The sequence below is a fragment of the Engraulis encrasicolus genome, chromosome 13, assembly GCF_034702125.1.
Source record: "Engraulis encrasicolus isolate BLACKSEA-1 chromosome 13, IST_EnEncr_1.0, whole genome shotgun sequence".
NCBI lineage: Eukaryota > Metazoa > Chordata > Actinopteri > Clupeiformes > Engraulidae > Engraulis > Engraulis encrasicolus.
The window spans coordinates 27,069,099-27,082,445 of NC_085869.1; the positions used below are offsets into that span (position 1 = coordinate 27,069,099).

Sequence of the window (13,347 nt, forward strand, 5' to 3'; positions counted from 1 at the left end):
ATGGGGTTGACCATGCACACATGCATTATATATAATAAAATAAATTGGTTTATGCCTTTGTGATACGTTTGAGAACAAATATTTAAACACATTTTCATTTGAGGTTCAGTGCCACAACATTTATTTATTTGTCAATATTCCTGACCAAAAAGGAATTGCAGACAGAGTAGTAAACTGATGTGCCTAGAGAGTACAGAGTACAAAAGTGATCACTCACTCACAACACATTCCAGGGACACAGACCAAATTACACCTCTGCACGGAGTAGCCACTGAGGGTAGGCAACATGGAAGGCAAATTGCAGCTCACTGGGCCCCAGAGCAAGACACTGATACGTAAGGCCCCCCATATAGCCTGCTAAGGTCAGAATAGGGCCCCACCGCCAATGCAAGGGGAGCCCGGCCCCACCGCCAATGCAAGGGGAGCCCGGCCCCAACGCCAATGCAAGGGGAGCCCTGCCCCCCCCACCCCAATAGTTCCACCCCTGATGGGCAAAGCATGCATGGGTCTGGAATGACTCATTCAAATTGTGTGACCAGAATGTCACACGTGGGTCGGCATTTGGCTTGGCAACAGAAGCCGCTTTTAATCATTTTTGTAATAATTGGATAAGCAAAATGAATGTGAAAATTAATATATTTCTCGTCTTCATCAATTGGATGGACATTGGGCTTGGTCTTGGACACATTAAGGAACATAAGTAATAGAAGCAGGAGAACAACACCATTACTCTATTAAAATCAGGTACACTAGCAATGATCAATGAATTTTTATATTTCTATGATTGGAAAAAGTAAACATTAAGAAATAGAAAACATACCATACTGGCTCTTATACAAGGTTTAAAACATTGGAATATTTCAATGGCATCACAACATTACACACATTTAAATGGATAAAATACAGTGCATGTTTGGTTTGTGTTGCAGCCCATTTTAGAAATGGTTCTGTCCACTATGTGAAGTGGATGTATAAAGCATCATGTGCCATACTTTTTCTTTTAAGTCTACATAATACTGTCCAATATTTAAGCACCTTTGTCACAGTGAAAATTGACATCACTGATTACATTCTAATCAGGCAGTCAAGGCATGTTTTACATCTTAGGATTACATTTTAAAATCTAAAAATCCATTAGAAGTACACCCAAACTAAAAGGCATGTTTTTGATTGGCAAAGGAAATTAACATTTTAACACTCAGTTTTTCAGTACAAGTTGAAAGCCTCAGTACCCGGAGTTGATAATGATGTGCTGTGCCTTTCTCAACACTATGTGGCAGTAGTGAGCTACGTTTCCCAGAGCTGTATAACTAGACTCATAGGGTGCATTCCAATATTCAGACTTCCGTCCTCCACTTGTGCTTATGGCCTCGCATTTCGCTGACACCCCGCCTGGAGAAAAAACAAAGTTTCCCCACCGTCAGCCTAGCCAGAACAATTTTTGGGGGACTGTTCTTCATTTACCATCCCAATTGCAAATGAGGAAATGACATTAGAAGTGTGCTTTTTGAAGATATTGAATTAATTTTCTGTCGTCTGTGACGTCATCATAAGGTCATAAGCAGGCAAGTGAACAAGGAAGGATGGAAGTCCACCTATTGCAGACGTCAGTTAAGGTTGTCTCCTTAAGCAGCTTAGTAAAAAATACTGTATATCTTGTATCTTAAGTCATCCCTTAAACACATCACATTCATCAGACATCAAGTATTAATAAATAATTTTCTATAAATTACTAGAATAAACTAAAAATGTTTACAATACACTCTAAAAACACAACAGTAAACACGCCCTGTGCTCTCCGAGGGGTTTACTTATTATAAGCAACTGATCCAGTTGTTTATGACTAAACCCGCTTGGATAATATGACCTGGATGAACGAGAATCTCCACATATCCTCCCTGTGCTATACATTATCAAGTCTGCATTGATGCAGTTGAAAACTGTTGAGATTTCATTTTTTAATACTAAGGGGGCGTTGGTAGGTTTATGATGAGGTCAAGGGGGCGTTGGGATGCTTGTGATGAGGTCAAGAGGGCATTTGTTCAGAAAAAAAGTTGAGAACTGGCCCAACTGTGGCTCTGACGTCAGGGCACTCGCCTGCTAGCCTACGTAGCTGACCCCGGATTCGAGTCTGGCCTGGGTCCTTTGGCAGCCCTTCCCCCATCTCTCTCTCTCCCCACTCACTTACTGTCTATTTCTTCACCCTCCTGATTGCCTGATGAATGTCTAGCACCGAAACATTGTTTATTAAAGAAAGAACAGCGAAATGGTCAGTGTGCGGGAGTTTCTTTAAACTGTTGCTGAGTGACCCATGGTGCCATCTCCGACGCACCTGCCAGCTGAGGTGTGCGAAAAAAGCCGAAGTTTCACCCTCCTGTCTCAAATAAAGGCCAAAAGCCCCAAAAATATATATTTTAAAAAGACAAGGTTGAGAACCACTAGTCTAGATGCTGTAGAAGCAGACGCAGCCGTGCGACCTGGTGGGCGAGGGCAGGTACCCCACGAGCTCCCAGGTGTCGCTCTCGGGGTCGTACTTCTCCATGCTCTGCAGGTAAGTGCCCTTGGAGTAGGAGTAGCCGCCCGTCACGTAGATGCAGCCGTTGAGGACCGTTGCGCCGCCCTCCATGCGACGCTCCTTCATGGCCGCCAGCTGCCGCCACTCGTCCCTCTCGGGGTCCCAGCAGTCCGTCACCGTCGTCTGGCCCCCCACCAGGTACAGCTTGTTCTCCATGGCGACCGAGCACAGGCCATACTCTGTGGAGGGACGATAGAATGATGAATCTTAATCATGGCATAGGGATAATCAAAGGAAGCACAAGTGAGAAATTCGATCATCTCAGCCCAGCCGTCGGCTGGGTACCACCGGACTGCTGCGCATGGACTCGTGCTTCGCTGACACCCCGCCTCCATGGAGGAAAGAATACAGTTTCCCTCCTGTCAGCCTCCGCACAACAATTTTTGAGGGACATTTCCCCATTTCAACAACCTGATTGCAAGGGATAGCAACTAGCATCTGCATTTAGACAGTGGACTGAGTCACGCAGGGTATAGTATGGAAATGGTTTGTATATGTGATGGGTAACAACCCCCTCATTTTACTGTACCAAGGAGCAGTGGTGTAGTCTTATTTTTTGAAGTGGGTATACTGTATATTTGAGCGTTTTTTGAAGTGGGTATACTGTATATATTTGCGCTATTCTAAATAATGGATCAATCAATTTTAAGTGGGTATACTGAAATCCCAGAAATGTAGAAGTGGGTATACTGCGTACACCTGCGTTCTACATAGACTACACCACTGCCAAGGAGCATATACAGTACATTGCGTACCACACAGCCTCCATCCTCCAATGTCGAGACACATCTGCATTTAGACAGTGGACTGAGTCACGCAGGGTATAGTATGGAAATGGTTTGTATATGTGATGGGTAACAACCCCCTCATTTTACTGTACCAAGGAGCATACACATTGCGTACCACACAGCCTCCATCCTCCAAACTCGAGACACATGGAATAGGTTGTCTCCAGTTTTACCTGCTTGACTTGACTACAGTTTTACTGAATACCTCATTGTGTTTCTTTACATTCTTCCCTTTAGCGTGTGATTGTCTTTTACAAGATGCATGCTGTGTATACTAGGAATATGTCTACCGTCATGCATGCTGTGTTACCTGGATGAGGACAGATGGTAGCGATGCTCCATTGGTTGGTGTCTGGCCTGTACACCTGAATCTTCTCATATGTGCATGTCCCTCTGTAGCCATAGTGACCACCTGTCACATAGATCCTGTCGTTCAGAACACAGGCGGTGGCATTTCCAACTCCTATGAGAAAATACCTATAGATTATTACATGATTTCAAGGAAACTTTTACAAACAAGCCATAATGACATGACAAGTCACCCCATATACTGGTACATTCCAGCCAAGGTGGTAACTTGTAACATAGATAGGTAGGCCTATGTAGTTTGTTTTCCCCAAAAATGTCTGTAGCAGTTTATAAGATTATAGTTAAAGTTTGATTTGCTGAATTGCATGGACGATGACTACAGTAGGTCATTTTGCGGAGTAGTGCCACTTCTGATATGAAGGTCAACTTGATGACAAAACTACTACTTAGTGCATGTCTTAACTAGGACTATGCAGTCGTCTCCACCTGCTAAAGGTATATCATCGAGGCCCTGCCGTGGCCAACCAGTAGGGCACTCCCCTGCCATGCAGCTGACCTGGGCTCGATTCCCGGCCCGGGTCCTTTGCCAACCCCTCCCTGTCTCTCTCCCAATTCGCTTCCTGTCCGCCTCTCACACTGTCCTATCAAATTAAGTAAAAAAGACACAAAAAAACTAAAATAAAAAAGAATATTATTTGGATCCTTGACAATATTAACAGAGCTGCATCTGGGGTTCGTAAGATCCTCTGCATTTCAGGAATATACTGACTGACTTGTGGACCCCAGGAAGAGTAGCTGATGTGTTTATCAGCTAATGGGGATCCTAATAAAATATCAAAACACAAAGGATATAAATGACAAAATCATCTAAATACTCCATTGACACTAGATCAGGGGTGCCCAACCTTTTTTTAACCGAGATCTACTTTTGAAGTTGATGGTCTGCCGTGATCTACCAAGTCAAATTTAAGGATGTCAGTATGAAAATATTCACCATTATTATGAACAAAATGTTTTTAGTAGGCTACTATGGCAGTATCTTTTCAGTGTGTTTTTTAAAAGTGTGTTGAATAGCCTATGTTTACAAAGCAATGGAGCACTGATAGTATGCATAATTTCAGTCATGATACACAAGTCATAAACAACTGAAACAATTTCAAAACGATAAACATTTGGTAGGCTATATAAAAAGGCATATGTAGGCACATAGGCCCTATTTCTAAAATATGATGAAGCATTATCATACCTTCAGTGGTAGGCTACAAATTAAAAAAGGGCTCAGAAATTCACCATTTGTTATGGGTAGTAGTTATACTAAGTTCACGAGAGAGAGAGAGAGAGAGAGAGAGAGAGAGAGAGAGAGAGAGAGAGAGAGAGAGAGAGAGAGAGAGAGAGAGAGAGAGAGAGGGGGAGAGGGAGAGAGAGAGAGAGAGAGAGAGAGAGAGAGAGAGCTCATTGGTTTGGTTAACACACCTGTTAAGAGTGACTTCTTCTATGAAGGTTTTTTTTCAGCTCTCTGGGACAGTAGCACAGCAAAGGCTTTCTATTGTGAGTTTGGCCAATCGTTTTGTCCACAACTGGAGCAAGAAACAGCACAAATTGAAGTGAATTCCATACATGTCAACAACTAACATTTCCCTTACTACACGCGGCACGCGATGTAAACGCAGTTAGCGATGATGCATGCGACTAGCGATTTGGACGAAGATCCTCGCATATCGCCGCGTCATAACGCATCGTTGCGCACATGTTCTGTTACTCACCCGATGTTACATGTGTGCACACATGAATCAACTGCAATACCCTTACGGTCACTTCCTAATGCTTTCCCCTCATGCTGTGTTACCGTGGGACTAATTATCTAACCAATACAGAACCAGCAGCTTGCTACAGCCTACTTTTGAAAGACAGTATTTTCCCCTTCACATTATACTACATGTCTCGCGATCGACTGCCACTCCCCTCGAGATCGACTGGTAGCTCGCGATCGACTGGTTGGGCACCCCTGCACTAGATCATTTGTAATGTTTTTCTCTAGAGACAAACCCCCAAACAACAATAGGGCATCTGACGTCTACGTATGTTAAACTCCTGATTCTTTTACTTACCAACAGACACGGAGGGGATTCAGGGGAGCCCATTCTAGCTGTCTAGCCAGGGGCCCGTGGAAAAAATAATACGTCCCTGATTCCCCCAAACATATTTAGCCCACTAACATGTTATGTGAACCATACGGGCAAAGGCCAACTTCCTATAATAACCTATCGGGCTAGTGGTGGTTCCTAAAGTGGGTCATGACACATTGCTTGAGGGTCCGTGAAAAAAAGCTTGTTGCAATATGCAAAAATGCTACATCAGAACAGGCTAAAGCTGATCTGCTAGCTTCAAAAAGTTTCAGAAGCCCTCCGCTGCCAGTTTATTGCCTCGTGGTGTCCCCGCTTCAAGTCCTAAGATTTTTTTTTTTTTTTTTTTGATTTTTTTTTGTCTTTTTCAACTTTATTGATGATAGGACAGTATGAGAGGTGGACGGGAAGCGAATGGGGAGAGAGATGGGGAGGGGTCTGCAAATGACCTGGGCCGGAATCGTACCTGGGTCACCAGCGTAGCAGCCCAGTGCCCTACCAGTAGAGCCACAGCAGGACCAACCACTTGATCATTTGAAGGTCACGTGACCAACAGCGTCAAGGACACTGAGGCCCCGCTGAGTGGAGGATTACTGTCCTTGTGGTCTTAACTGGCTAAACCAGAGCTTTACTGGCCTTTCATGCCCTAAACTCCCATTTACCAGGCAACTCTGCAACATAATACCCGGCTCTCCTACCTTACGTTCTTCCTTCCCCATGTTATGAGAATGCTTCTTTTCGTAAGGGAACTCACTCCGCTCACCAAACCTTTCCTGCAATCCCTGGCTGCTGTGTTGCACTTTTCAAAGCTATTTTAGCTTGCAATTAACAAAGCAATTGCAATTAGATTGCAATTAACTTTGCCTGAGTTGATGGATTGGGTAACACTTTCTATGAAGACCATATCTATAGTGCATTGTGACAACTTATAATGTCCCACACAGCAGAGGACTCCGATGCGGAGCCGCGTTCAAGTCACCACATCCGTGTCACTGTCACATTCCTTTGGGTTCCACTTGGTGGATCAGGGTCGCCACCGTGCGCCGCCCCAAATTCTACCGTCAAAACGCGGACCATAATCGCATCCATATCTGATTCACAAACGCGGACGCGCTGTAAAATCTAACGGACGTTGGTACAGTTTTTGTTGGGGCAGACACGACCGAACAGCGCTCTCCAGTAAGTATTGATTTATTTATATTAGGTGATACACAAAGGTACAAAAAGTATATCTGAAGCTTTTATACTATCAATGCTTATTGATATTTCGTAGGATTCTGTTTTTTATGACTTTAAAAGTGTATGTTAACCCTAGTTTTCAAAACGAGACAGCTAGTTCATTCATTCAAAGACATGGAGAACTACATTGGCTATTGTAGTATTTCCTAAATGCTGTTAAAATATGATGCCATCCGATACATGGAGAAAATACAGTTGAATAAAAATTATCTACATTGTGCCCATTTTAACAGCCTTGTTTACGTTAGCTTGCTAGCCAGCTACTAGCAAACCGGTTGACTGAAGCAAACTTGTGTAAAGTTAAACGTAGGTCTAAGTGTTCAAATACTCTTATGAAACGGCTATATTGGTCTGAATTTGGCTCGTGGTACACTTTTACACGGATTGGTGATGCTCTCAACAGGTTTGGCACCAACTGTGTTTTTAACGGTACAAATCCTAAAGCGGTGGCATCATGTTCTCCTCACGTTAACGAAATCCAGGCTAATTATTTATTAGCAATTAATGGATGGCCATGAACTGCGCCCTCGTCCCATATGCTGTCCATCATTGGTGAATGAATGAAGTAGCTGGGCTCATAGTTTGATAAAGATGTCCGTGGTTGGGCTACAAATATCTGAATTTGTTCTTAATCTTGTGCAACAGTAAACAGGTGGAATTACCTCTGGGTCGGACAGGGCTAGCCAGCTGTAATCCACCCTGCTACGGTGATGCCCGCCTGCCTCCCGGCTTTTACGACCAAGAGTAAGTAGGACATTGTACATCTTATAATATTCAACATCATTACTGTCACGGGATAGAGATGTGAAAGAGCGTTGTCCATTCCGTATGCAATGTCTGATTGTCATCTTACGAAATAAATGAAAGCTCTAAGTTTAGCTCTGTTGCCTTTTCAGATCGGAGCGCTGATGTGATGTTTCCCCGTGGACTGATGAGGGAAGGAAGAGAAGGCAGCCACCACGACATGCGATTGTTCAACATGACAGTGAGACAGAAAAATAATGTCAAGATAAATAAAAAATCATGATGAGTGAAGTTCTTCGTCAGGTTGTGTTTTTTTCGGGTTCTTATTTAAACGGTGTCTAGGCCAGGTCTGTGTTATCTGTAGAATTAAATCTAAATGCTGTTTGAAACGGTTAACTGGTTTAGTGTTCGTTTATTGGGATTATAGCATAATAAGAAAGTAACTCTATGAGCACGGATCCAAAATGGTCCCGGCCCGGAACATCTATGAGTCCGGAATGGGTCCGTAACTGATAAAAAGTAGTGGAACCGTGACGGATGCAATAAGTGGACACGGAATGAGTCCGCATCGGATGTCGCGCCTCCGAACCGGGCTCACTGCGGAGGTACGCTTCTGCACGCGGATCCGTTGCGGGTGACAAACGGGTCCCTTTGGAGTCCGCACCACGCCTCCGCGTCGGATGATAGGCGGCGTGCAAGTGGACGCCGATACGGCCCCGTTTACCGGATCCGTACCGGAGGATGACCTCCGGATGGTGGACTCCGGGGCGGATCCATTACGGTGTACTTTTGCTGTGTGGGGTGCATAATAATTAATCATAGTGCATTATAAGTCCAATCACTACCAGTAGTTTATAACCATTCACAAGCACTCAAAACACTCTAAGATTTATAATGCATTATAAGCTAGATTTATAGTTATTCATGACTGTTTATATACTCCATCATAAAACGTTATGAGAGAGTAGTGGTAATGCACTATGATTAAGATGCACATTATAAGTTGTTATACATGTGCTCATAATGTACTATAGATATGGACTTCATTGAAAGTGTTACAATGGATTGTTATACATTCCCATACTAAAGGACCTAAAGGTTGGGGAGATGATCTAAGAGCAGAGGGTTGCAGGCTCAAATCCCACCCTTACCTCGCCCTATAACTCCATCCATGGCTGATGTGCCCTTGAGCAAGGCACCTAATCCCACACACCTAATCCCAAGGACTGTAACCAGTGGCCTGTAAAATAACTGTGACTTTGAGACTTTGGATAAAAGCTTAAGCTAAGTGCAATGCAATCATGCTTTAGCGGACCCATTTGTTTATGATGCTGGCAGCTGATGTTGGAAATCATGAGGCAAATAACATCCTAGTGAAGCAATGGGACTGGCATGTGTCTTCATCTTGACTACTTAGTACCTTTACCAGTCACAGACCCTGGAATAACTGCACACACGCACGCACGCACACACACACACACACACACACACACACACACTCTCTTCCATCATGTGATCAGTTCAACAAGTACAGTATGCTGAGAAGTTACAGTATGGAGCTACTGTGAGTGCTTTGAGTTGTTTAACTGCTACTACTCTACTTTACTTCTAACTGACTTTGACATTGGATCTGATTCATTGGTTCTTCCAGCACAATGCACTTCCAAGTGGGCTGACCAACGGCCAACAGATTCATCTGGACCACAACATTTGCACTTGGCACTGAACTGCACGTTCCTCTACCTTGTATCATGTCCGCGACCGGGAACCACTCCTTCTTCAGGGGGTCGTAGAACTCCGCCTCCCGCGCCGGAGCACCGCCTCTGTACCCGCCCACGGCGTAGACGCAGCCCCGCATGGCCACAGAGCAGTGGTAGTACCTGGCGGTGACCATGGGGCAGCCCTCGGCCCACTCATCGCCGTCCGCGTCGTATATCCACACGGTGTCCAGGGCCTCGATGGTCTCCGTCCTGTAGCCGCCCGTCACGTAGACGCGGGGCCCCAGCAGCGCCACGCTGTAGCTCTCCCGCCCGTAGTCCGGCATGTCCTTACCCTGCACCCAGGTGTCCGACGCCGGGTTCCACAGGTGCACCTCGAACAGCGGGTGCCAGTAGTAGCCTCCCACCACGCACATGCTGGAGGCCAGCTTCTTACTGCAGCAGCCCAGGGAGGGCTCCTTACCGCTGCTGCTGCTGCTAGTGCTAGTGCTATTGCTGGGCTTGAGGGAGTGGAGGATGAGGGCCCTCAGTTTCTCCTCGTCGCCGCTGTCGTCCCCCTGTTGCTCCCAAGCCCTCTCCTGCGCCAGTGGCGGCGTCTGGGGGATGTTGGAGAGCGCGTCGTGGCGGTGGTCGAACCGCGTCTCGTCCAGCTCCAGGTGGATGCAGCGGAGCAGCTCCTGAGGTAGAGTGGATTAGATTAGAATGGAGCTGAGTCGAGAGACATGAAAGTGTATAGCAGCCTGACCCTAGACATACTACATATAATCACTGATCGACAACCTGGAATAACCTAGTTTATAACCTAAGAATTACCTGTTTTTTTCCCATCCAACCAGGTGATCATTCAACCGGGTAATCACCTGTCTGAATTGGACAGGTGAAACCAGGCCATTTGGAATATGTGGTGCTGAGCAGAGTTGAGTAGAGAGAAATAGAGGTGTATAGCAGCCTGAGCTGCTATACACAGAACAATTGCAGAACAATTGCACACAGGGCCCCAGGGCAAGACACTGATAGGGCCCAATCAGTGGGGCCCCATACAGCCTGTCAAGGTCACAGTAGCCCCCCCCCCAGTGTTGGAGCCTCCTCGTGGGGTCATGTGCCAGTCATCGCACCACCAATACGGGAGGGCCCTGAGCCCCAGGGCAATTGCCTTGCTCTGAGCCTAGACATACTGTACATAGGCCTACGTGCAATACACTACCTGTGTGTGTCGGAGCCGGCTGGCGGGCTCGTGCGCCACCCACCGCACCACCGCCTCCAGCAGCAGCTCCTCCCGCCACACGTTGAGGTTCTCCGCTGCCATGACCACGGTGAGCTTCCCCAGCTCCGCCTCTAGAAACTCCTCCTGCAGCACGAGCTCCCGGAAGCGGCTGAGCATCACGCGGCGCGCCTCCCTCTCCAGAGCCTCGCACACGTGCAGCTCCGCGAAGGAGTGCATGCCCAGGCAGTTGTCCACGTCCAGGTGGCGTATGAGGAACTCCTCGCAGGCCCTCTTGACCGCCGTGAACTGCAGAAGGTCGGCTGCTTCCAGAAGGCTCTGCACGTTGCCCTGTGTGATGGTCACCCGGGAGGTGTAGACGTAGGTGACCAGCGCGTCCAGGATGTCGGCCTCCACGCCTGGCAGGTGGATGACGTCGTCCGAGCGCTCCCGCATGTCCACCGTGAACATGACGCGGAAGTAGGAGCTGCGCGCCGACAGCGCGGCCTTGTGGCAGCGGTAGACTTGGCCTGGGGAGGAGCCTCCTTGGCCGGCGCACGACAGCGCTATGTCGGTGAATAGTCCGCACGTGTAGAACTCCCTGAGCGCGTCAAGGAGCTCGTTGGCGTGAGATGCGTCACAGAATTCATAGATGTAGCTCTCTTGACCCTTTGATGACATTGGCACTGTTGGGCAAGAATAAAAGTTACAAGTCTGTGTTAGGCCTACTTATGTAGACAAAATGCAAACAGCCTGCTAGTCTGGCTAGACAAACCACATTTCTCCCCAGGAGATGCAACGGCTGTGTCTAACAATGCTCATAAAATGCCTCTGCTTGCTACTGGTATGCTACTGGTTGAAGCAACAGTCGATAAGACCACCCATTCCTTCACTCACCTCTTAACAGAACAGGGGCCCCTTTGCCTTAAACACGCCCCGTCAAGCCTTTGGAAATGCTCAAAATTGATTGGTTCCCATTTTCATTGGAATTTGAAATTTGCCAGGCCAGACTATAGTCCCAAAGAGACTTGCAGTCGCGTAAGCCAGGCTTTACTTATGTAGTCTATTTATGGGTGGTTCACGTTTAAGGGCGTAACGCAAAAAAAAAAAAAAAAGGTTTTCCAATTCCTGATAAAAATGATGGAAAAAATTGGAAAAAATTAGAAAAAAAATAAAGCACTTAGTGGTCCGTGGAATGTTGCCTTATTTTTTTGCCATTTTTGGGAAAATGTGTCCTGCATCAACACATTGCATAGGCATGTCACACCGCAGGAAAATTAAGTCACACCACAGGAAATTCACTGCTTTATGGCCATTTTAATCCATTTGTATACATGACTGACATCTAAGCTCATGCTAACTTGATAATGATATTGTGTTTAATCTTAATATATGTTTTCATTTATAAAACACTTTTTTCCTTCTATAAGAGCAGTCACACCATAGGACATAAAATGAACCTAAGCATTGCGTGACAGAAACATTGCAATATGAAGACATATTAAGAGGTTAAAGTATTAGTCACCTTAAACTTCCACAGCACTCTCCAATAACTGAGGTACTGACTGGTTAGGAGCCAGTCTTTAAGACCCTCGTCTTAAAATTATATATATATATATAATATTCCAGGTTCCATTAATGTTACACACCGCAGGATATTTGACATATAAACCTTTACATAGCCCTAAATGCCTCAATTCTCATCTATGACTAATATGAAACATAAATGTAGCCTACCACATCTTCTTTCATTGACATTTGTTTTGTAAAGGAAAAATAACAATTACGTAACAATAACGTAGAAGAAAGTAGAAGAATTCCTACTGATGTAATTGTACTATAGCCTATTCCATAGTTTATACCCCAGTTATTCCACTGACTGTACCAAATGAGGTGAATGGGCCACAACACATCTGCCTCTACTGAGCTCTAGGCAACTTTAACTACACGCCTATAGACTATGATATGGGATAGAGCTACACTGGAAGACGATAGGTCTACTTTTACATTAGCCTATATACCATAATGAGGAATTATTTCAGGCTTCATCAGATGCAATGATTTATTTCTATGTACGAAAACACTGTTCCAGATTAATGTTTTGCCTACACATCTCCATCCATGACGTGGTCTACATTTCAGAACACACTCTGACTTGCACTGCTTTGCACCAGAATGAAGTTATTTGGCACGTGACTCTGGGGGATGTGTCATGCCTTTCTCATGGTAAAACTCAAGTCTGTTTATTGGCTGATACCCAGCGGCTTTTGAGGTTCGGCTACTCTAAACGTAAACGTAAAAGTAGCATAAATGAGTCGTGTTGTGACGGTCGTAACTTACCTTCTTTTGTAAATATGCTGTTGCGCGCCTCTGCTGTCGAGACATTCAAAATATTAGCGTTTGTTGACGTCCAAACGAGCGTGCGTCCGTCCTTCCAGCCGCTCCGACATTCAGCGCTCGATTTAGCATGCGCTCAGCGCGATAGTGGGCTGCCGTCCGACTCCGAGGTCCTATTTTGGTATCTGTGTACACTTGGAGAGGCACCCGCTGTCACCCGGCTCTTGTTGATTCTCGGCAGCCTAAAGGAGATCACTCTCCCCCGCCGCCAGTGGACTCACCAACTCTACTTTAGCGGATTACTGTTTAAAAC

At 45.7% G+C, this 13,347-nt stretch overlaps 1 protein-coding gene and 1 long non-coding RNA gene across 2 annotated transcripts; one reads left to right on the forward strand and one right to left on the reverse strand.

Annotated features, from left to right (window-relative positions):
* Positions 1–7: 7 nt before the first annotated feature.
* klhl23 (kelch-like family member 23) lies at positions 8–13,287 on the reverse strand. The gene is made up of 5 exons (XM_063213575.1): positions 13,038–13,287; positions 10,701–11,383; positions 9,522–10,173; positions 3,674–3,826; positions 8–2,754 (listed from the first exon to the last, which is right to left on the reverse strand). The coding sequence occupies exons 2-5, from the start codon at positions 11,376–11,378 to the stop codon at positions 2,444–2,446; spliced, it is 1,794 nt and encodes a 597-aa protein (XP_063069645.1). The 5' UTR covers positions 11,379–11,383; positions 13,038–13,287; the 3' UTR covers positions 8–2,443.
* Positions 6,733–8,565, forward strand: LOC134460934 (uncharacterized). The gene is made up of 3 exons (XR_010037191.1): positions 6,733–6,974; positions 7,680–7,778; positions 7,931–8,565. It is a non-coding gene; the product is annotated as an uncharacterized LOC134460934 (long non-coding RNA).
* Positions 13,288–13,347: the final 60 nt, after the last annotated feature.